The sequence below is a fragment of the Chinchilla lanigera genome, unplaced genomic scaffold (genome assembly GCF_000276665.1).
Source record: "Chinchilla lanigera isolate Chin_1 unplaced genomic scaffold, ChiLan1.0 scaffold00063, whole genome shotgun sequence".
In the NCBI taxonomy this organism is placed as follows: domain Eukaryota; kingdom Metazoa; phylum Chordata; class Mammalia; order Rodentia; family Chinchillidae; genus Chinchilla; species Chinchilla lanigera.
In genome coordinates, this window is record NW_004955464.1 from 13,402,125 (window position 1) to 13,424,104 (window position 21,980).

Sequence of the window (21,980 nt, forward strand, 5' to 3'; positions counted from 1 at the left end):
AAAAAAAAAAAAAAAGCAGTGGGGCACAATGGTGCACACCTGTGATCCCAGCTGTTTGGGGGACTGGAGACTAGAAGATCACAAGTTCAAGGGTAACCTGGGCAGTTTAACAAGATCCTGTCACAAAATTGTGAAAAGGGATGGAGCTGTAGTTTGGTGATTGCCCCTGAGTTCAGTCCCTAAAACAGCACATACCTTAGTGTGGTGAGTGTGGTGATATTTCAACAAAATTTTATTTACAAAACCCACGTGACAGGCTGTGGACCTCCCCCCGCCCATTCTGGACATCTCCCTGTGTCACCAGACATGTCTGGTTCACCTGGCCTTCCGAGACCAGGCACGGGTGAGCCCTAGGACAGAGAAGGAGCAGCGGAGGACATGGGTGAGCTGGCCCTGGTTGGCAGATGAGGAGCTCCAGAACCACTCTGTCCCCCCAGGGCTTCCTGACCTCCCAGGGTAGCCGGAACCTTCGGGCTGCCCAGGCCCTGGAGCACACATTCGCCCCTGTGACCGATGGAGCAGTGTCCACGCTGCTGGGTCTGCTCATGCTTGCTGGTTCCAACTTTGACTTCATCGTGAGGTATGGGGCCCTCGTAGGAGGAGGAGGCAGGGTCTGCCATGCTGTATCCACGCCCGCTGATGCCCTTCCCGACAGGTACTTCTTCCTGGTGCTGACGGCACTCACCCTCTTGGGCCTGCTGCATGGACTCGTGCTGCTGCCTGTGCTGCTGTCCCTCCTGGGGCCCCCGCCAGAGGTTCGCTCCCAGCCCGAGGGACAGGGTGGGGACGGGCAAGGGAAGGGACTGAGCCATATGAGATGCCCTCCATGGCCAACAAGCTCAGTTCTCGAAGTCCTGCTCAACAGCTGCCGCCAGCTGAAACCGGCAGCCGCCAGCTGAAACCGGCAGCCTGCTCCTCCCGATACCACGTTCCTGCCCCTTGGCCTCGCTGGCCTTGGGACCTGCCTTAGCCTTTTAGGATCCAGAGCAAGGTGCAGGGCTGGCCCCAGCCTTCACATCCTCTCACTGTGAGCCGTCAGCCTGCTGGGGCCCACAAGACCCCGCGCTTACCAACGACGTGGTACACCAGGGAGGCGCTGACTGGCGCTGCCGTCCTGTCACCCCATGCTCACAGCCCTGGCGTCTCCCCCAGGTGGTACAGATGTACAAGGAGAGCCCGCGAGTGCCGAGCCCTGCAGCTGCACAGGACAGCGGGCTCAGGTGGGAGTCGTCTCCCAGCCTGCCCCAGGCCTTTGCCAGAGTGACCGCCTCCATGACCGTGGCCTTCCGCCCACCCCCACTCCCGGGTGCCTACGTCCACCCAGCCTCTGACGAGCCCACGTGGTCCTCTGTTGCCACCCCCACTGCCGACACCTCTGGCAGCCCCAGCGCTAGGGCATCGTGTCCAGCCGCTGAGTAAAGGAGCCGCGGAAATGGAGGCCCTGCTTGGGCGCGAGACATCACTGGAAAGCAGGGTGGGGTGCGCAGTGCAGGGCGCCCCCGGCGGGCCCTGCTGCTGCTGTCTGCATCCCGACGCAGCCCCTGCAGACCCCCGACCGTGCAGAGCAGCCTGCCGCACTGGGACCCATGTCTGCACTCAGGCGGGGATGCAAGCCGGCACCTCGGGCCGCAGTGCAGCCAGGTCCCGTCCGTGGTGCTGCCCACAGGAGTCTAGGCCTTCGGGCCCTCAAGCACCCTGGCCCAGTGCTGGCCTCTCACTGCGTGGAGACTCCGAGGTGGGCTGTATAGCCCTGTCCACCTCCCATAAGTTATTTATATGAAGATGTTTATTTTTGTAGGATACATAGATGTTAGCTCTGCTGAAAGTTTTATTTTTTAAAGAATGAAATATATTCTATATGAACTCAGATGACTGTGGTTTTCTTTTGGGCAGTGTTGGGAGTCTAAATAAATACTAGTTTTCCCATTGCTGAGACACAATACCCAACACAGGAGGAGAGGTTTGATTTAGTTCAGGGTTCAGGGAGTTCAGTCAGTTGTTGGCTGGCTCCAAGGCAGGAACAGCAAGGTGGAAGAAAGCTGTTCCTGCTCTTCATAGCAGACTCCAAGAAGCAGAGAAAGGCCAGCCGCGATGGCCCACGCCTGTAATCCCAACACCCAGGAGGCTGAGGCAGGAGGATCGCTGCCAGTTTGAGGCCAGCATGGCTATGTATGAGACCTTGTCTCGAAACCAAAAAATACACTGAGGTTATCGTTCAGTGGCTAGCAAGCGCAAGATCCTGAGTTTGATTCCCAGTACCAAAAAAAAAAAAAAACAAAAAACCCACAACCAAGAAATAAATAAATGAAAGCAAAGAAAGAAGGGAAGCACTGGGGAAGTGATAACCTTCTAACAGCACCCCCCAGGACTCCCCTCTTCCAAGTGGGCCCTGCTGCACATAGCTGTGAGGTCCTCAGTGAATGAGTCCACTGCTGAGTACCGCACCCCCATGACCCAGTCACCTCCCAAAAGTCCTGCCTCTAAAAATGAGATCTGGGGGGGGCCATTCTAGATCTGAACGACAATAGGATTAGAAATTGGGGGTGGCTCATGGGGTGTTGGGGCCAGAGGTCCTGGGACTTCTGTAGTCCTGTGTGGTAAAGATCCTACATTCTAAGTTTTTGTCATATACTTGGTAACAGGATCTGGATTAAATGCTTATACTAAGATTGAAATGATACAGAGAAGTTAGCAGGGTCCCTGCGCAAGGATGACAGGCAAATGCATGGGGTAGTCCACATTTTTAAGAACATTTTTTGAAGAGCCGGGTGTGGTGGCGCACACCTGTAATCCCAGCACTCTGGGAGGCTGAGGCAGGAGGATCGTTGCGAGTTCGAGACCAGCCTGGACTACAAAGTGAGCTCAAGGCCAGCCTAAACTGCATAGCGAGACCCTGTCTCAAAAAGACAAAAAAAATTTTTTTTGAGCTCCACTCCAACCTCTGCACCACCACCACCTCCAAGAAAGAGGAAGCAAGCAGGAGAGGAGCTCACATCGCTGGTCACCCACATCCTCCAGCTGCGCCCCTCCAAAGACTAAAATGTTCGCCTGCACCAAGCTCACCTGCACCCCTGCTGTGATCCGAGCTGGGTCTGAGCAGCATACAGACCATTTCTGCATCAGTGTTACCTCGGCCAGAGTCTAGGACTGGAGAGAACTCTACAGTATTTAATGGGGCCCAGAATGCTGTGTGTCAGCTAATATGAAGGGAGTTTCAAACCAGTGCTATCAGCAGAGACACTGGCACTGCTGCCCAACTTATTGGTGCAGGTGCTGCAACAGTAGGAGCGGCTGGTCCTGGTGCTGGTACCGGGACAGTCTTTGGCAGTCTTATCATGGCTATGCCAGAAACCCTTTGCTGAAGCAGCAGCTGTTCTCATATGCTATCCTGGGATTTGCCTTGTCTGAAGCTATGGGTCTCTTTTGTTTGATGATTTCTTGATCTTGTTTGTCATGTAACAGAAATTACTGCTTGAAATGTTGGCACTCATAGTAATTATGGATATAATTCTGTGTAGCTTACTGTGACTCTGAAAACTGTTGTGTTGGTGTCATTTCCAAAGTCATTTCATTAAAGATGAAAAGCTTTTAAAGTTTGTTTTGTTTTGTTTTTGCCAGGCCTGGTGGTACACGCCTGTTATCCCAGCACTGAGGAGGCTGAGGCAGGAGGTTCACTGTGAGTTCAAGGCTGGCCTGGGCTACATTGTGAGTTCAAAGCCAGCCTAGACTGCATAGTGAGACCTTGTCAAAAAAAATTAGTACATGTTTTCAGTACATAATGATTTATTTCACATTCGAAGAAGAAAAAAGTCAGGTGTGGTGGCACATGCCTATAATCCCAGCACTCTGGGAGGTTGAGGCAGGACAATCACAAATTTGAGCCCTACCTGAACAATTTATAAACTTAATGAGACTGTCTCAGGGGCTGGGGATTTAGCTCAGCGGCACAGTGTCTGCCTGGCAAGTGCGAGGTCATGAGTTTGATTCCCGGTACGGGAAAAAAAGCCAAAAAAAAAAAAAGGGAGAGAGACTGTCTCAAAATAAAAAGCAAGTGGGGGGTTAGTATCTTAATGCAAAGACCTGAATTCTATCCCCAGTACTCAAAAAAACAAAGTCTGGTTTAAAACAGTGTAGACCTGAGTATGGTGGTGCACACCTATATTTCCATCTCTCGGGAGGCTGAGGCAGGAAGATCGCCAAGGCTAGCTTAGGATACACAGTGAATTCAAGGCCGGCCTGAACGACATAACAAGACCCTGTGTCAAAAAAAAAAGATGAACTAAATGGACTAAACTAAAATCAGAATGGATCTAAGTGTTAAAACAGAAACAATGTGATAGAAGATAAAAGAGGTAAAACGCATGAAGTCATAGGTATAGGTAGGACTTTGTCAACAAGCACAGTTACACAGAAAATAATACCAAGAATAAGCAAATGAGATCATAACAAATTAAAAAGCCTCAACGCAGCAAAAGAAACAACCAATGGAGTGAAAAGACAACCGACACAATGATAAAAAAAATTCTGCCAGCTATTCTTTACACAGAGGAATACTATCTAGAATATATAAATTAAAAAATTAGATCCTTCAAAATAAAAGACCCAATCAAAAAGTGGGCAACTGAAATGAATAGTCACTTCTTTAAAAATGTACAGATAGTTGCCAGGCATAGTGCCTCAGGCCTGTAACCCCAGCACTTGGGAGGCTGGGACAGGAGAATCATTGCGAGTTCGAGACCAGCCTGGGCTACAAAATGAGCTCAAGGCCAGCATGAACTGAATAACGAGACCCTGTCTCAAAACGACACACACAGGGCCGGGGATACAGCTCAGCGGCATAAGCGCTTGGGTGTTTCCAACCGGCTTGTGTGCTATCTTCCCCATGAGGTGGAGATACGCTGTCCTCCTGCGCGGTCCCACTGCCCCTTAGCACCTGCGCCTGGCCATTTTAGCTTCTGCCTCCCTCAACGCCGACAAGGAGAGGACAGGAGAACCCTCACCACTTGGAACTGCTAATTTACCACTCCCAGGCCGGGTAAGAGGAGACGCCGGGCACAGGCCCCTGGGAAGCTCGCACAACTCCTGCGCACAGCGCGCAGGGCCAGGGGAGAGCGACGCCCCGCGGCTGGGCTCTGCAATGCAATGCCTGCCGCTCTAATTTACATACCCATGGTGCACCGCGAGAAAGAGCACTCGCACTGCCTGAGATCTCTCCCCACGGGTGTTGCTCTACAGTCGTGGGGTGCAGGTAGGAAACACATGCTCACGTGATGTGTAGCCAGGTAGCTTGTGTGGCCAGGCATTGAACAACCATAATCGTGATAAGAGTACCCTCTCTCTGGGAGTCAGCAGTGGCACATAATTTTCATACTCTGGTTTCTCTTCAGATCGTATAAATCTTTCGCCTTTTACTAAAGATTTCCGTGGAGAGGAACAATTCTGAGTTGTTACCCAATTTTTTGAGGTCTCGTTTTTTAACGAGACTATCTTTAATTGTGACAAAGATAGATCTTTATGGTGTTTAAAGTGCTTTCAGAGAGGTGCAACAATTGTTGTTGAGTAGTTTCTAAATACTTTAAACGTCGGATTTCAGTAAGGTTTTTCACTACCGTAGATGCAACGTTGGTATTGGTAAGCTAATACTGCTTAGTCTGATAAGAGTGATGAGATTCTACCTAGTATATTGGTTCTTAGCGCCGTTAACTTTATAAAGCTTACTGGGTTATGTTCTCTGATGCACTACATAATGTTAAATTAATACTTCCACGAAAATGCAGAAACGTATTTTTTTAGGGGCGGGGGTTGTATGAAACAGGGTCTTTCTCTACTCCGTTATGTAGCGCAGGCTGACCTCCAACCGTTTTCACAAAATTAGATAGTTTCGTAGTCTTAAGTAAGTGGTATACTTTTTTTTTTTCTTTTTGGAAGCAAGGGCTCTCTGTGTAGTCCAGGCTGGTCTCCAACTTACATTGATCGTTCTACCTCAGCCTCCCAAGTGCTACGATTTATAGATGTGCACCATCACGCCAGCTCAAAGAAATTTTTTTTTGACAGGGTCTCATTAAATTGCTTGTTTGCCAGGCACCTAGTCTCAGACTTGTGATTTTCCTAGCTCAGCCTCCCAGACTGCTGGGACACCAGACTAAATAGGTTCTGTTATCATCTGCACTTTACAAATAATGAAATTGGGTTGGGATACAGATCAGTGGTAGAGCACTTGCCTAACATAGGAAAGGCTGAGGGTTCAATTCTTGGTACCACAAAATAATGAAACTGAGGCATAGAGTGATGGAATAGTCTCAGACAAATCACAAAGGTGGTAAGTGATGAAGGTGAGATTTAAATACAAGTATTCTGCCAGGCATGGTGGTGCACGCCTGTAATCCCAGCACTCAGGAGACTAAGGCAGGAGGATCATTACAAGTTCGAGACCAGCCTGGCCTACAAAGTGAGCTCAAGGCCAGCCTGAACTGCATGCTGAGACCGTCTCAAAAAGACAAATAGGCTGGGCGAGGTGACACACGCCTGTAATCCCAGCACTTGGGAGGCTGAGGCAGGAGGATCATTGCGAATTCGAGACCAGCCTGCTGGACGACAAAGTGAGCTCAAGACCAGCCTGAACTGCATAGCGAGATCGTCTCAAAAAGACAAAAAAAAAAGGACAAATAAGGGGCCAGGGATATAGCTCAGTGGCACAAGCACCTGCCTGGCAAGCACAAGGTCCTGAGTGCAATTCTTGGTACCAAAAAAAAAAAGACAAATAAAATAAATAAATGAATGTATGTATCCTGGTTCTCTCTATGTGTAGCCGCCTCCAAGAGCCGCACAGCTTTCTGACAGGGGAGAGCCGGGTGGGGTGGGGTGGGGTGGGGGATGGGGCATGGGGATGGGGATGGGGGGTGGAGGATGGGCTCAGGCAGCCTCCAAAGGCCCCTCCTGGACCCCAAGGACACACATTGCCAGTAATACACCATCAGTACCTCAGTGGGGCCCCACAGGCCTCTGAGCTCAGGATGTGACCTGTTTGTATGGCTTCAAGGTGGCACCAAGGAGGCTCCCAGAGACTCCCAGGTCTGGTCCTTCACTGTGGATGAGGGCAGGATCCAGAAGGTGGCCAAGGGCCAAGGACCAAGAGGCTACATTTGAAAGACCCTCTGGAGTCTGCAAAGCACCTGGTTTCCTGGGAGATGGGAGCACAGAGCCTGGCTCAGTTCTTCTTGGTTTGGGGCGTGTGGTATTTCCTCTAGCTGGAGTGCGGCAAGTGCAGGTGGGTGTCCATGCAAGGAGGTGGCCTGACTGAGAAGGCTGCCCGGTCCAGAAAGAGGGGGAAGACTCCTATCAACTCCCTCAGAGCCAGGACCCCGCCCTGTCCAAGTGCACTGGTAGAGCAGATCACAGCAGGCCCGTGGGCCAGGTGGGTGACGGGTGCCGAGGTGAACTTGCAGGAACCAGCCTTGAGCAGCCCCAGGACCCCAGTTTGGGAACTGACAGAGACCACTATGAAGCAGCTCTGAGCAGGACTTAATATTAACCAATCAGCTTTCCATGTTTACTTGTGAGCTGTCCAAAGCTTAGGCACCTTGTCTGGAGTTGGGCATCAGACTCATAGTAAGTGAACCTGTGAGTCACTGGTCACTGCTGAGGCCTGTGAAGCTGTGACGCCTCAAAGGACAAGACAGGACCACAGCTGAGGACGTTTGACTCCAACCCCAATTAACTACAAGGAGACTGCAGCTACAGGTTCCATGCTCCTACAATAAATACCAACCTAAAGATGAGTAGTTCTCCTGATTGACATAATTTACTCTTTGGGAAAATTCTCCTAAGGTCCTGCTCAGATCCCTCCCTTGGAGCTGGGGATTTAGCTCAGCGGCACAGCGCCTGCCTGGCAAGCGCAACTTTGTGAGTTCGACTCCCAGTACCGTAAAAAACAAAACAAAAACAAAAACAAAAAAAACAGATTCCTGCGTTTCTTCAGTATTTCCCTCCCTCCTTTGTTTGAAAACCTAATAAACAAGGGCTGCCCAGAAAAGTCTTTGTCTAAACCCAGAGAATCTCGAATTCTGTAAGAGAGTTGGACCTTCCTGGAGCCCTAAAATCATTTCAGTTGTCTCATTTTATTAAGCCACTATAGGGGCATCATCTTGTTTTGAGTTGCTTTTTTCTTTTTTTGTTTTTTTGTTTTTCTTCCAGTACCAGAAATCGAACTCACGACCTTGCACTTGCCAGGCAGGCGCTGTGCCACTGACCTAAACCCGCAGCCCTGCTCAACTTTTTAAATATAATTAGGTGCCTAACAAACAGGATAATGCTCTCAGTCACAGGCAATTTTTTAAATCAGTACATTGATTAGTTAAGTTCAGGTGATTTTCTGTGAAACCATCTCCCATGGAAGTTGATGCTTCATGAACACTGGAGAGCTAGAAGAAAAATTTGGTCTGTGTACCAGCGAACTATTGTTTTTAGGGTCAAATCACTTTATAGCAATAAAGAAGCCAAAGTTTTACCCATTTTGTCTATAAGAAGACATCTAGGCTGGGGGTGGTGATGCACACCTGTAATCCCAGCACTTGGGAGACTGAGGCAGGAGGATCGTTGTGAGTTTGAGAAGAACCGAGGCTACAAAGTGAACTTAAGACCAGCCTGAACTGCATAGCAAGACCCTGTCTCAAAAAGACCAAAAAAAGAGAGAGAGAGACATCTACTTCATTTTGTTTTGCATATTTTTACATGAGTTTTTAATAATCTGAACATAAGGATAACCACTGGCCAAGAAAAGTTAAAAATAAAAGCTTTTCAAGTACATTTTTAAAAAAGTAAAACAAAAACTCTACAGAATAAAGTGACATTTAAATGGGAAAATAAGTCATTCACCTAACCTTTACAAAATGGATTATGTGTGAGCCTACTGTGGTGGCCCACATTTGCGATCCCGCGCTTGAGAGGCTGAGGCAAGAGGATCACCACAAGTTTGAGGCCAGCCTGGATTACACAGTGAATTCAAAGGCCAGTCTGAACCACATGTCAAGACCCTGTCTCAAAAATCCCAAAAAATAAAAAAATAAAAATAAACAGACTATGTGACAGGGACTGAGAAACAAATGAAACAAAACATTGCCCCAGGTCCCAGGGATCTTTCTCCTGGAGATCCAAGTTCACTGCAAGACAAGACGTATGACGATGCATTAAAGAAGGGACAAGAAAAAAAAGAGGGGGTAAGAGACGTCTCCAAACCTGGTGTGGTGGAGTACACCTGTAATCCTAGCATTTGAGAGGCTGAGGCAGGAGGAGCACCGCGAGTTCAAGGCCAGCATGGGCTCCACAGCGAGATACTGTCTCAAAAAAAATGTTTTTTCAATACAGTAAATCCGGAACTAGGACTGGTATGTCTCAAAGAAATGAATTTCCGCAAAGGCAAGGTTGAGAAAAGAGTTGCTAAATGTTTAGGACCACAGTAGTTCGGAGCGCACCAAAGCGAAGTGGACTCCGTCCTCCCGGGCAATGAGATGATAAAAGGATTTAGGGAGGAAGGCTGAGATAAGGGCTGCGCCGGCTACAGTGTGGGAAATAACGGGAGGGGGCGCTAGAGTGAAGGCAGGAAGACCAGTCAGGTATGACTGAGCAGGACGGGCTGAAGAAGACTAAGAGCGAGGGTCTCCTAGAAGGCGACCTGAGGCAGGTGTGCGAAGGGTAAGGCAAGGATGAGATCCAAGTGTTCGGCGTGGGCACCCACGCAAATGACAGGCCTGATGGGAGCAGAGCTGCGGAAAGATGGGGAACCCGATTTAGCACTGTGCTGCGTCGTAGGGCAGAGAGCTCTAAGAAGCAGGTCCACAGGGGAGGCTGAACTGAACAGATCCGTGGGAGTCAGGAGAGCAGACCGGTTAAGAGAAAGGGCGTGGGGCGAAGGAAGCCTCGCCTTCGGGTCTCGCCCTCGCCACGAGGCCCGCCCTCCAGCCCTCGCCCAGGCACCGGGCTCAGCGCTCCGCACAGAACGGCTCTTCCGGCGCGGGCCTCGCCAAGCATGCCGGGAGCGGAAGCGAGCGCCGAGCGCAGAGCATGCCGGGAGCTGCGGCGTGGACCGCCCCAGAACTGCCCGCAGTCGCGGCAGGGCGTCATTTGAAGGGCAGGCCCAGAAAGCGGTGGTGCTCCCGGGGCAGGGTGCCCCTCCGGCGGCGGCACGGGGCGCCCTGGGCTGGGTTTCCTCTACGCAGGGCGTGGCATCTCCACGCCTCCACGATCTGCTCCACCTGGAAGAAAAGGCTGCTCGGCTCCGTCTGGCAGCGACCCTTTCCCCGGAGAGCCTGAGCCGCACCGCGCCCGCCCCAGCTCCCTCCGCCGCGCTGCCAGCAGCTGAGCCTGGTTCCCGCGTCCTCACCGGGATGAGCGGCTCCCGCCGGTTCTGCTCCTCCAGGGCGCTGAGTTCCGCCGGGGCCAGTAAGGCCAGTCTTAGCTCTCGCACCACCGGGGCCGCCACCTCGGCCACCGGCCGCTCCAGCACGGCCTGCGAACGCCAGCCCTGAGCCCGGAGCGCCTGCCCCGCCGCCGGCTCTCCGGGTCCCTGCGGCCGGCGCCGCCGTCAGTGGCCCGCGCTCCTCCCGCCCCCGCTCACCGCTCCCACGCGCGCCCAGCTCCGGGCAGCCCGGACCAGCTCAGCCTCGTCCACGCAGAGCTTATCGCTCTGCAGCAGGGGCAGCAGCGCCGCGGCCGACAACTCCAGGAAGCTGCGGGTCCGGAGCGCCTCCTGCGGGTCGGAGAGTGGCTCAGGGGGGAGCAGGATGGGCTGGAGGGGTGAAGAGTATGTAGATGGAGAGCGGTACCTGGCTGTGGGCTTCTATGAACGCTATACACCTCTCCTGCAGCTGCCCTAGGCCGAAAGTTACAGCCACCTGGGAGCAGAGTGAGGGATGTCAGGCTGGACAGTGGAGAGACCCCCACCCTTGCACACGGGACTGTCACTGCAGTCCTGACCTTACTGTGGCCCTAACTGGGGAGGCTGACCGAGGCCTCCAGCCGCCTCCAGCCTCCCAGGAAACTAAACTCAGTGAAAGTCCCCGCTGACACATGCACATGCGAGCAGACACTAAAGGAGAGCAAGCATAGACTTCAAACGCCACCCCAGGGCCTACGTTTGGCTTTTCAGTTCCGTACCCTTCTCCAGCCTTGACTGAAGACCAGCAAAGAACTTCGACCTTCAGCTCTTGCTCCTGCACCTTACCCCTCTGATGTACCCTACATCTCACAGATCCAGGCGCCAGATTTATCCCATGAACATCCTTGGAGCAGTCCCCTTCTTCTCAAGTTTCCAAGTTGTTCTGGCCCCAACAAGTTTTTTGGTTTGGTTGGGTGTTTTTAGAGGTTTTTTGTTTGTTTTGAGATAAGATATTGCCGCGCAGCTCAGGCTGGCCTTGAATTCCATGCCGGGCTAGGCCAGACATAGTATATGACAGGCTTCTGACACCTGGAGCCCTGAACTACACACTGAAAGCCAGACTCTTCCCAGGCCTGTCCAGCAACACCCACCTGCAGGGCTTCACAAGCTAGTTCCACATCCAGCACCTTCTCCACAAACTCCAGGCACAGCTGGGAACAGAAATGGGTGTGAGCTTCGTAGAGGTGTCCTGAGTTGCACTCCAAAAGCAGTGAGCAGTGAGTTATAATAGGGAACTGCCCAGTGAAGCTTGAAGTCCAGATTGGGAGGGGGGGGCAGGGTCTCACTCTGTAATTCAGGCTGGCCTTAGGCTCACTCTGTAGTCTAGGTTGGCCTCAAACTCCTGGTGATCCTCCTGTCTCAGCCTACCAAGCGCTGGGATTACAGGGACTCAAAAGTCCAGATTCTTACCCAGCGTGGTGGTACACGCCTGTAATCCCAGCACTCGGGAGGCTGAGGCAGGAGGATCGGAGGATCGTGGTGAGTTCAAGACCAGCCTGGGCTACAAAGTGAGCTCAAGGCCAGCCTGAACTACATAGTGAGACCCTGTCTCAAAAAGACACACACAAAAAAAGTCTAGATTCTTAAAGACCCTGCATGAACCAGGCACTGCCCTCCCCCCGCCCCTGTGTCACCTCACCCCCTCTCTTCTCTCACTTCTAGTCAAGCCACACAAATGTCTCACTAGCTCCTTTGGCTACTCTGACTATAACATCTTCCCACTCCCCTATGACAGTCTTCCTTCTGCCAAATCCAACACAAACGTTTCCTCCTCCAGGAACTCTTCCTACGTGGCCTCAGCCTGTTTTACCCTCACCTATCACACTCTGCCACCGGATTACTGCTGCTCAGGGATCAAGGTGATTTGTCCTTGTGCCCCGTTATCACCACTCCTGTGCCTGCTGTACACACACAGGGGATGTAAAAAGATCCTTTACGCAGAGGCACATGAACATGCCCTGGACACACGGGGAAAGATCTATGCTTCCGTCTGTGTGACATGTGCCCTGCAGGTCAGAGTGTGTGAGGCAGGGTGTGAACTGAGAGACAAGAGAAACGGAGCCTGTCTGCGAGTTTGAGGCCAGCCTGAGCTACATAGTGAGTCCAAGCCCAGCTTGAACTACATAGCCAGACCTTGTCTCTTTTCTTTTTTCTTTTTTTTTTTTTTTTTTTTTTTTTTTTTTGGCTTTTTTTGAGACAGGGTCTCACTGAAGTTCAGACTGGCCTTGAGCTCACTTTGTAACCCAGGCTGGTCTCAAACTTGCAACAATCCTTCGATCCTCCTGCCTCAGCCTCCCGAGTGCTGGGATTACAGGCATGTGAAACGGGGCCTGGCATAAAAACCCACCTCTCGCAGTTCCTCCAGCCCGTATTCCACAGCTGCCGTCAGCACCTCCAGCACCTGCAGAGTGGGCAGTGGGGGAAGCAGAAGGGGTTCTGGGCCCACAGTGTAGCAGACAGACTTCTCACCCCAGCCCCTACCACCCCAGCCCCTGCTCAGGGTGCTCACGGAGTGGCGGTGCAGCTTGACACTGTTGGTGTACAGGAACTCCAGCACTGCTAAGAAGGCTTCCGCTGGCACCGTGCTCAGCACCACGGGTCTAGGCACCCCAGAGCCCTGCTCCGTGCCCAGAAGTCGCTGGAAGAAGTTGCATCTGCAGGCCAGCAAGCACTGGTGGGCAAATACTTCCTGCCGTTCTTGACCAACCACAAAGCAAACATCACTGTAGGAGAGAGTGGCAGGGCCAGGGGAGAAGAGTCCAGGGGACAGCTTGGGCCTTGCCTTGGCCCACTCTGGGCCTTACTTTCCTTATGTGTAATGTAAGAGCCGGGGCCTTCCAGCAGAAAGTCACCTGGGACACACAGCTCTGAGTTCTAGTTCTAGCTCTACACTCGGGCACAACAGGCAAATGACTTTCTATCTTTAAATCTCAGGTTTCCTGCCCGTCACTTCAGGTCTCGAGGTAGCCGTGCTCTGTCACTGAGGGCTGACACAAGCAAGACTGGTCCCCTTCTCCTGCCCTCCCCTGCCTCGAGACAAGGGAACGGAAGCTCTTCTTGGTGCCTCCTCCACTGGCTGCCAACTCAGCTTTTTTCAGCCCTCACGGCAAGAGGGTGTGGGGGTGTGGGGTGCAGGGAGCACACTGATTGCACACACACATGGCAGTGAGGCACCGTGATGAGGCCCGACCACATTTTCCATCTTCATGATCACTTCCGGCCTCAGCCTCTGGGCCTCTGAACAAGGTAGGGGTGAGAGATAGGAAAAAAGGCTGGATGCGCCTGGTGGCTCCTAGTTCCACGTCCACGGCCAAGGTTTCCCACTATTCCAGCCCAATTGCCATCCCCCGCAACAAAGCAGGGTTGCGAGAGTCACCAGCCCTTGCAGAGGAGACCAGATCTGAGCAATAGGGACAGGAAGCTGCATTCAGGCTCTCCTGATCAGCATCTTGGGCAAGCAATAAGCAGCACGGTTGAACTACTTCCTGTCTGGGCAATCCCTTGAGCTTTGTTCCCCTTGTGAATCTCCAGTTCCCAGAACAGGGTCGTGTGCTCCTCTGCCTCTTTAATCGGGAGCCCCAAGGGGCTGGGGATTTAGCTCAGCCACACAGCGCCTGCCTGGCAAGCGCAAGGTCATGAGTTAGATTCCCCGTACCAGAGGGGGAAAAAAAAAGGGAGCCCCAACACCTAGCTGCATGCTCCATAGAAGGGTGTCAAATTATATCCCATCTCGTGGGGTCTAGGGACTGAGGGCTCTTTTCTCCTCTGTGAAGAGTCAGCCGTGACCCAGAGAAGGAAGAGCCTTGCCTGAGCTCACGCAGCCCTGTCAGGCTCCAGCCCCCACGGCCCGCCACCTCTGACTCTCAGAATGTCACGGACTCAGCGAACAGTAACACTCTCTACACTTAACCTTCCCACAGAGCGAGTTCATCAGGGACGACGGCCAAGTCCTCATTCCTGACCCCTTCGCCCAGGCCTCCTCAGAGTCCTGGGGCCCGGCAGAGCCAGCTGGGGAAAATCCGCGCTCGGGACGGGGCTCATTCCCTCACCTGAATTGGGGGTTGTTGACAAGGCTTCGGAGCGCTGTGGAAAAGGACGCAGCCTGTCCATGCACGACCAGTCCTGGGGTCTCCATGGGCGGGGCGAGGGGACTAGAGAGGCCTGCGAGGGAGGGCAAGGAGCCGGGGAGGCCTGTGAGCTGAGAAGCTGTCGTTTAAGGAAAAAGAGGCCCAGGTTCCTTTAGAAGACATCAGAGGCCTGCTGAGGGGGCCACAGCCTCAGGAATGAGACAGTCGGGACCTAGGAGAGGCCGAGGCTGGAGCAGCCGACACAGAGCCGAGAAGGAGGCCGGGGCTTGGAGCTTGCTCAAGCAGCCAGGGGGTGGGAAGCCTGTGGGTTTCCATGGAAACTGGAGCTGGGCCTCAGGAGGCTCCGCCTACCTCCCCACAGGCCCAGGGGAGAATTTCACTGTGGAAGGGCCCTGAGCAGAGTCAGAGGGGCCTAGCAGTGGCTCCTGTCTGTGCCAGGTCCAGAGTTAATTCCCCTGGCTTCCCACTCTTTCCCCCTAACTGGCTCATAAGTTAGGATCAGGTTAGCTAGGATGGGGAACCCCACATCACCTGGGAAAACCCCAACCCATAGATGGTGTTGCAGTCTCATCCCTCCCAGATGTGGGTCAGGTGAGGTGTCAGCTCTGACAGAAGCGCAAAGGCTCTGGCAGCTGCTGTGGGGAAGGGGTAGCCTAGGCCTGAGGCGCAGGAGAGGTGTGGCCGGCTGGCCACAAGCCCTAGGCCCTGGGGTCAGCAAAGGTCTGGAGACCAGACTTGGGTTTGCCACTGGGTGGTGTTGGGTCCCGGTCCTCCCAGCTGAGCCGCCGGCCTCCCCTCCCCCAACACAGCCCTGAACTGAGGAAGTCATCCAAGCCCCACCCTTGCTCTGTGCCTGAAGCGGAAATGTTTGTCCTTGTTGAGGCTGGTGGGGAGACAGTCATGACGCGCTCCTTCCTGTGGGCCCTGATCCTGGATTCCTGAGCAGCCGCCTCCGCCCCTTCAAGGTTTCCTCATAGCATAGGCCCCTGTGACTCACTCACAAGGGGTCAGTCCCGCGTTTCACAGCGAGCCCTGGGTAGGATGCCACATGCCCCTGACACCTCACTCCTGTGTGCCACCTCTCCCCATCGCTCGGGCTGCCCCCTCAGCGGCTGCTCAGATAACACTCCCAGGTCCTACCACAGGCAGGCTGGAGACGGAGCCTGGGAGGGAGGAGTGCTTGCCCGGCAGCCATGGCAACTGCACAACACTGCCTTTCCCTCCCACCCCACCAGTCAGGCCAGCCAGGAGACACCTGTGGAGCCGCTTGGAGGCCAAAGGCTGCAGGTGACTCAGGCGCCTGCGGGAGTTTCGGGAGCAGAGGGGAGAAGAAGAGGAGGGGTGATCCCAGATGTGTGTCTGTAGGAGGTGAAGTCACGAAAGAGCTCCACAGGTCCCCTGCCCCCAGCCTCAGCCTGCTGTGGGATCTTTTGTGCCCTGCCTGAAGAAGACAGAGGTGGCAGTGCCTGGATTGCACAGCCCCAGGGCTGCAGCGATTTGTAGGGGGAGGAGTTGAGTCTGTCTGTTCCTCCTGGTTAAGGGTTGGAAGATCCAGAAGTCAGGTTCATCTCCCCTTTCTGCTGGTTAAGTCAGGTGGAAGGGAGGAAAGGGAGGGGTACTTAGGGATATTTAGAGCTCACCTAGCTAACTCCGGGGTGCCCAAGGGAAAGTAGAACTCAGGATCAGACAGAAGCATCTCTCCCCAGCTTGTCCCTAACAGTCCTCTAAGCACCTAGGAAACCAGGCAGCCCCAATTTGATCCACTTACTACAAAAACAGGTAAGATGGTATAGGGCAGGGGTGGTGAACCTAGGGTATGGGAGCTACATCTGGCTGTTTGTATCACTGTGAGCTCTAAAAGGAGCCCACTGGGATAGGGGATAAGGGATAGCTGCATGGGGTGGCGCATGCCTATAGTCACCAGTCCCTGTAGTCCCAGTTGCTCAGGAGGCTGAGGCAGGAGAACCACCATAGCTCAGGAATCCTAAAGGACCCTGGGTAACAGTGAGCTGCTTTCTCCAAAAAAAAAAAAAAAAATGTGTAGTGACAGCCTGTAATCTCAGCACTCAGGAGGCTGAGACAGGAGGATGGTGAGTTTGAGTCCAGTCTGAGATACATAGTGAGATTCTATCTCAGTGCAAAGGTCCTGAATTCAAAGGGGGCGGGGGGTGTAAAACAGGGTCAGTGGTATGGAAAGATGGCCATTGAATGCCATCCCGAGTGGGTTTTCCAGCCTGCAGGTCCATGGCTGGCAGGGTTCTGGCCCCTGGACGTCAGGAGGAGGAGACCACCAAAGACCTGGGGACCAAACTACCACCAGTACGGGCTGGAAGCCGCCTGCCCAGCATCGATGAGGCCCGACCAGCAGGCCTGGGCCCAGCCTCCCGCCGTGGATCCGTGCTGGGCCTCCCGGTGTCCTTCTCACGCCGCAACTCACTGGCTGGGCCAGGCCTCGGGGCTGGCGGTCGGCGGCCATCGCTGGGACCAGGGTCCCCTCTAGCTTCCCGGATCAGCTTCTCGGGGTTGCCCCTGGTACCCGCGCGGCGGGTGGCGCCCTCATACAGGATGGAGCCTGCACCTGGGCAGCGCTGGGAGGCTGTGCGTGCCCAGCGGGCCCTGGAAGCGGCCTTGGAGGCGGAGTTGCACAATGCACGCTACTCGGGTTCCGAGGCCGGCAAGCTGGTGAGGGAGCTGTGTGAGCAGGTACATGTGCGCCTGCGCGAGTGCAGCCCACCGTGCTACAAGCTGGTGTGCAGCGTGGTGCTGGGGCCGCGCGCCGGCCAGGACGTGCGAGTAGTCAGCCGCGCGCTCTGGGACGAGGCCTGCGATGGACTGGCCTCTGCGTCCTTCACCAATGCCTCCCTCTTTGTGGTGGCCACTGTCCACGGGCTCTACTGTGAGTAAGGAGGCCTCCAAGTTCTGCAAAATGGTTTATTATTTCCAGGAGGAGAACCCCCCTGGGGCTCACATCCCAATAAATAAATGTCTGTCAATAAATAAAAGTGGTCCATAAATAATGCCCCCTAGCTGGGGGCTAAGGCTCAGGCTTATCTCAGAGAGGGGGGTAAGAAACAGCAAGGGTAGGCGACCCCCAACTCCAGTAAAGCTGGTCCCTGATTCCTTGGGGGATTCAGCCCAGAGCCCCCAGCGAGGCACCAAAGGGACAGGGAGGGCCACAAAAGCAAGGACTGGAACCTTAACAGGCACAGGCCTAGGCCCCAGGGCTTGGAACACGGCCACTCTGCAGGCTGGGGCCTAGGCTGGACTGCGGTCCCGGAGCAGGCGCAGGGCATAGCGCAGTCGCTGTCGCAGGTCTGGGGAGCAGCCTAGCTGCCGGAGATGCGAGGCGAGGTAAGTACAAGCGCTGCGGTTTCGGGCCACGAAAGTCACAAGGAGGGGCTCCCAACCGCTGAGGATCAGCTTGGTGTGGTCCCCATAGAAGTTCACCTGTGGACAAGAGGGTGATGTTGACCAGGGCCTAGGCCCCAGACACAGTTTCCTTCCCAGCAGCCCCTGCCTCCCAGGCCTCCCCGCTACTCCAGAATTCACTCTTACCTGGACTGTGCCGTCACTGAACAGCATGAGAAGGGCCTGATCCGTCTTGACCCACTGCAGCAGCAAGGGCGGCGCGGGTGCCTCTACCTCGTCTACACTGGGCAGATCTCCACCCTGGAAGCAGGGCGGGCAGGCTACCGGTCTGAAGGGACCCAGGCCCCTCCCTCTGGAAGTCTCCCTTCCTTACAGATTCAACCTGTACCTTTGTACTCCACCCCCAAAGGAGAATCAGAGGGAGCAGCCGTTTAGTCCTCAGTGTGCCGTACCCCAGCCTACGCACCTTCATGAGGTGCTGCTCCATGTAGGAGGCGAAATAGCGCAGGATGCCCAGCTGAGGCTGCAGAGCCCGCGGCACAGCACCCACAGAGAAGGAGAAGTGCTTTGTGCTGGTGGGGTTGTAGTGCACCGTCCTGCAAAGGGGGAGGGGGAGGTCGAAGCGAGCCCTGCACCAAGGCCCCACCCCAAGCAACCCAGGTCCCTAAGCCAGGAAACACACCAGGGTGCAGCCCTGCTCGGTAGATGCCTGGACACGAGGGAACCCCAGCAGCACTTACTTTCTGTTGGCTGCCAGGGCCATGTGCGTGCCGTCATTGAAGAGCACCGCTACGCGGCGGCTGGACAGTTGGTACCCAAAGCCGAACTTGTTAGAGTAGTCAACCCACTTGCTCACCCACACCAGAGGCTCCGGCTGTGCCAGCGGGGCAGGGTTCTGTTCCGCTGCCACAGGAGAGGAGCGGGTGAGGAGCTGCTCCCGGCCGGCCAACCCCGTTATGCATACCGGACATCAGCCTTACCTGGGGGCATGAAGGCCACACAGTTTCTCAGAGCGCAGAGCGCCGACTCCACCACTGTGGCCACTGTCAGGCCCTCTTCAAAACCTGAAGGGAACAGCGCCCAAGATTTAGGCATTAGCCCTGCTGGACACAGCCTGCATCCCTGCGCCAACCGACTCCTTCCCTCTGGTCCCTGGACCGGCAACCTCTGGCAGCTCTCAGACTCCCTGGCTCCTTACCTTCTCCACTGCTGGCCAGTGTCCCCCGGGGTGAGCTATCTTCAGCTACTGTCTCTACCAGGCCCGCCGGGGTTGGACCAGGAGCTGCTGGCACCTGGAGCATTAGGTGGGAACAGAGTGACATAGGCAAATCCTTGAGAGTTCACGGCCCAGTCCTGCCCTGGTTCCCAGGGCACCCTAGGTCAGCCCCAGCTGGCTAATGAGACACAGCCTATTAGGCCACCACGAGGCTGGATGCTTCATCAGCCTTTTATCCCGGGCTTCCCTCAGCTGCTGGGGCAGGCATGAGTCAGGGCAGAGTGGCCACGTGAGCATCTCACCTCGGGCCTGGCGCCCCGATGGCCAAGGGACGTGCGCATGAGGCCGCTCACCAAACAGGAGACCTCCTCCCTCTCCTCGGGACGGCTCTTATCTGGGGGTAGGAGCACAGGCCTCAGTGTCCTGCCAGCCGTGTTTCCCGCAAGGATGACACGAAGACGGGACTTCCCGAGGGCCTGGATGACACACGCTCTCCCAGCGCACAGGCACCCACACTCTCGCATCCCCAAGATGCACATGACGGCAGCTTTACCACTCTGCACCCCCAGCCCACTGACGCCCCACTCACTCTTGCGCTTCTTCCTGCCAAAAAGACTCTTAGTAACTTTGGCAAACAGACTCCTTGCCGGATTGGGGGGTGTCAGGTCTGGGACTGTCACACAGCTGCTGACAGGGAGCCGGTCAGGGGTGTAGCCCTGGGAGGGGAGCCATGTCAATAGAAAAAAGGCCCCAGTGGTCCTGTCACCTGCCCACTTAACCCCCTAGGAATATGCAGACGGAACCCAGATGTCTGAGAGCCACGGACCTTAGTAAAGAAGTCGTGGCGCAGGATCTGGTCAATAGAGGGGCGGTCTCGGGGGGAGGCCCGGAGGATGGCAGCCAGGAGCTGCCGGGCAGGCAGTGAGAGGCTGGCGGGCAGCGTGTAGTGAACCTGCTTGATGCAGCGGTAGGTCTCCTTCAGGTCTGCGGTCTCAAAGGGGGGGCTCCCACACAGCAGCGTGTACCTGCGGGCCAGGGACAGAGGCTCGGTAGTAGAGTGGCAGGAGTGCCCCGTCCCCACACCCACAACCTGTCTGCCACTGAGCCGGGCACTCACATGACACAGCCCAGCGACCACACGTCTGCCTCGGGGCCATGGCCCTGCCTCAGCAACACTTCTGGAGCCACGTAGTTGGGGGTGCCACAGATGGTCCTGAAGGAGGGTGGAGAGGGGAGGGAGGGCGCAGACTCAGCCCAGCAGCCCTCCCGTTCCTGCCCCCACTGTGACTCTAGACAAAGCAGCTGCCTGTCACCAAAGGCCAGAGAGCTCCTGCTTGTCCCGGGACAATGGATGCTGGGGATGAGAGCCGAGTCCCCGCCCACCTGCCTGGTGCAGCTGCTCAGCAGCTCTGAAGGACGGGGAGGGGAGAGCTGACCCCCAACCTAGCCCCTCCTCAGGGGTCACAGAAGGTCCACGGCTGGCCCTCCCCCACTCCCATCTGTGAGACACAACCATGAGGCTGTCACCTCCCTCGGTCTGTGCCATACACACACCAACACCAGCTGTCACATCCCCCCGAACACGGATCAGCCACACACGCCTATCTGTCATACGCCCCCAGTCACAGGGACCACAGCAGGGTCTTCTTACACACCCCCAGGGTCCATGTCCTGCCCTCACCCACACGCGGGGGCAGTCTGTACCTCCAAGAACCCGCACTCCCCTTCTGTCTCCGGGACTCGGGGTTACTCCCTCCCCAGTCACACATTTAGCAGGACCTTCACCTTCCCCACCAGTCCCAGCCATTCCGGCTGCCGCCTCCACACGTACACAAACAGCCCGTCACCCCTTCCTTGTTTATCACATGCACACGTCAGGAGGTCACCTTGCCTCCCACATACACACTCACCGTCTGCCACGCACACCATCTGTGTCACACAGATCGTGCACGACCACCTCCTCCCTCAAACACTCACTTCTTCCTCTGCTCCAGGGGCTCTAGCCGAGCTGCCAGCCCAAAATCCCCCACTTTCAGCTCCATGTTCTCGGTGATGAAGAAATTCCCTGGACAGAGACAGAGGCGTCAGGTTCCTTCCCCGCTCCTTCTCCTGGCCCCGCCCTACTGACCCAGAAGCCTCACCCAGCTTGAGGTCCCGGTGCAAGATGCCCCGCTGGTGCAAGTACTTGAGGCCGGAGAGGATCTGCCGCAGGTAGTAGCGCACCTCGGGTTCCAGCAGGGTGTGCCGGGCCTTCCAGATGTGGGCCAGGGACTGCGGAGAGCCACCGCCTCAGCCCCCGTTCGCCCTCCCCGAGGCCCCCTCCGTCTGTCCTGGCCGAGAAAGGCGGCCCCGGCCGTGGGTCTCAGGACTCGCCTTCTCTCCTACCCGCTTCCCTGCTGGAATTCATCCCCACCTTTCGGCTGCAGAGCTCCAGGAAGATGTATATGTTCTCGGCATCCTCAAAGTGGTGTGAAAAACGGACGATATGGCGGTGCTGTAGGTCTCGGTGCAGCTCGATCTCGTTGAGGATCTGCAATGGGAGCCCGGTCATCCCTCCAGGCGCCCTGCCCGCCGCCGTCCCGCCCGCCCTCGTCCGCGGCGCGGGACCCACCTTCTCGCGCTGGTGCGGCTTGGAGACTCGGCTCTGCGGGACGACTTTGACCGCGTAGGGGCTGCCGCTCTCAGTGTCGGTGGCCTCGTAGCAGCGGGCAAACCCGCCCTAGGAGCAGGAGCATCAGGCCGAGCGCCCCCGAGGTCCCCAAGCCGGGGCCCGGCGCCCCGCCCGGCCCGGTGGGGCTCCCTGCACCCCGCGAGCGCCGCCCGGCCCACCTTGCCCAACAAGCGGCCTTTGAAGTAGGTGCGGCCGCTGCGCGGG

The 21,980-nt window shown here is 55.5% G+C and overlaps 4 protein-coding genes and 1 pseudogene across 18 annotated transcripts in view; 3 read left to right on the forward strand and 2 right to left on the reverse strand.

Annotated features, from left to right (window-relative positions):
* Ptch2 (patched 2) overlaps positions 1 to 1,867 on the forward strand; it is a 16,148-nt gene extending 14,281 nt beyond the window's left edge. For 3 of the 9 annotated variants that reach the window (XM_013521618.1, XM_013521619.1, XM_013521625.1), the window contains exons 20-22: positions 257 to 343; positions 438 to 755; positions 1,153 to 1,867. In XM_013521618.1, the coding sequence (XP_013377072.1) occupies positions 257 to 343; positions 438 to 755; positions 1,153 to 1,419 (672 nt within the window). In that variant the 3' untranslated portion in view covers positions 1,420 to 1,867. The remainder of the gene's footprint in view (positions 1 to 256; positions 344 to 437; positions 756 to 1,152) is intronic. The other 6 variants (XM_013521622.1, XM_005398741.2, XM_013521621.1 and 3 more) reach the window with 4 other exon arrangements.
* Positions 1 to 14,800, reverse strand: part of Btbd19 (BTB (POZ) domain containing 19) — a 15,537-nt gene extending 737 nt beyond the window's left edge. The window contains exons 1-8 of one of the 4 annotated variants that reach the window (XM_005398729.2): positions 14,482 to 14,791; positions 12,942 to 13,155; positions 12,780 to 12,833; positions 11,524 to 11,583; positions 10,821 to 10,889; positions 10,613 to 10,744; positions 10,379 to 10,504; positions 10,020 to 10,250 (exon numbers count right to left, since the gene is read on the reverse strand). In XM_005398729.2, the coding sequence (XP_005398786.1) occupies positions 10,116 to 10,250; positions 10,379 to 10,504; positions 10,613 to 10,744; positions 10,821 to 10,889; positions 11,524 to 11,583; positions 12,780 to 12,833; positions 12,942 to 13,155; positions 14,482 to 14,567 (876 nt within the window). In that variant the 5' untranslated portion in view covers positions 14,568 to 14,791 and the 3' untranslated portion in view covers positions 10,020 to 10,115. Of the gene's footprint in view, positions 1 to 9,040; positions 10,505 to 10,612; positions 10,784 to 10,820; positions 10,890 to 11,523; positions 11,584 to 12,779; positions 12,834 to 12,941; positions 13,156 to 14,481 lie in introns of those variants that run through there. The other 3 variants (XM_005398730.2, XM_005398728.2, XM_013521629.1) reach the window with 3 other exon arrangements.
* LOC102008830 lies at positions 2,887 to 3,596 on the forward strand (annotated as a pseudogene).
* An 810-nt stretch (positions 14,801 to 15,610) lies between the features above and the next one.
* Positions 15,611 to 17,522, forward strand: Tctex1d4 (Tctex1 domain containing 4). 3 transcript variants are annotated; one of them, XM_005398726.2, is made up of 3 exons: positions 15,723 to 15,807; positions 16,227 to 16,299; positions 16,754 to 17,522. In XM_005398726.2, the coding sequence occupies exon 3, from the start codon at positions 16,765 to 16,767 to the stop codon at positions 17,422 to 17,424; it is 660 nt and encodes a 219-aa protein (XP_005398783.1). In that variant the 5' UTR covers positions 15,723 to 15,807; positions 16,227 to 16,299; positions 16,754 to 16,764; the 3' UTR covers positions 17,425 to 17,522. The 3 variants fall into 3 exon arrangements, with proteins under 3 accessions (XP_005398782.1, XP_005398783.1, XP_005398784.1); XM_005398727.2 differs by having other exon boundaries at positions 15,735 to 15,888; XM_005398725.2 differs by lacking the exon at positions 16,227 to 16,299 and having other exon boundaries at positions 15,611 to 15,807.
* Positions 17,438 to 21,980, reverse strand: Plk3 (polo-like kinase 3; the record flags this gene model as incomplete). Of its 2 annotated transcripts, none has more annotated exon segments than XM_013521628.1 (15): positions 17,438 to 17,967; positions 18,076 to 18,189; positions 18,356 to 18,485; positions 18,630 to 18,792; positions 18,870 to 18,953; positions 19,088 to 19,181; positions 19,408 to 19,499; positions 19,695 to 19,821; positions 19,932 to 20,130; positions 20,223 to 20,318; positions 21,083 to 21,170; positions 21,247 to 21,376; positions 21,519 to 21,635; positions 21,717 to 21,824; positions 21,935 to 21,980. In XM_013521628.1, coding segments are annotated over 15 exon segments (1,780 nt in total), but the record flags the coding sequence as incomplete, so codon positions are not given.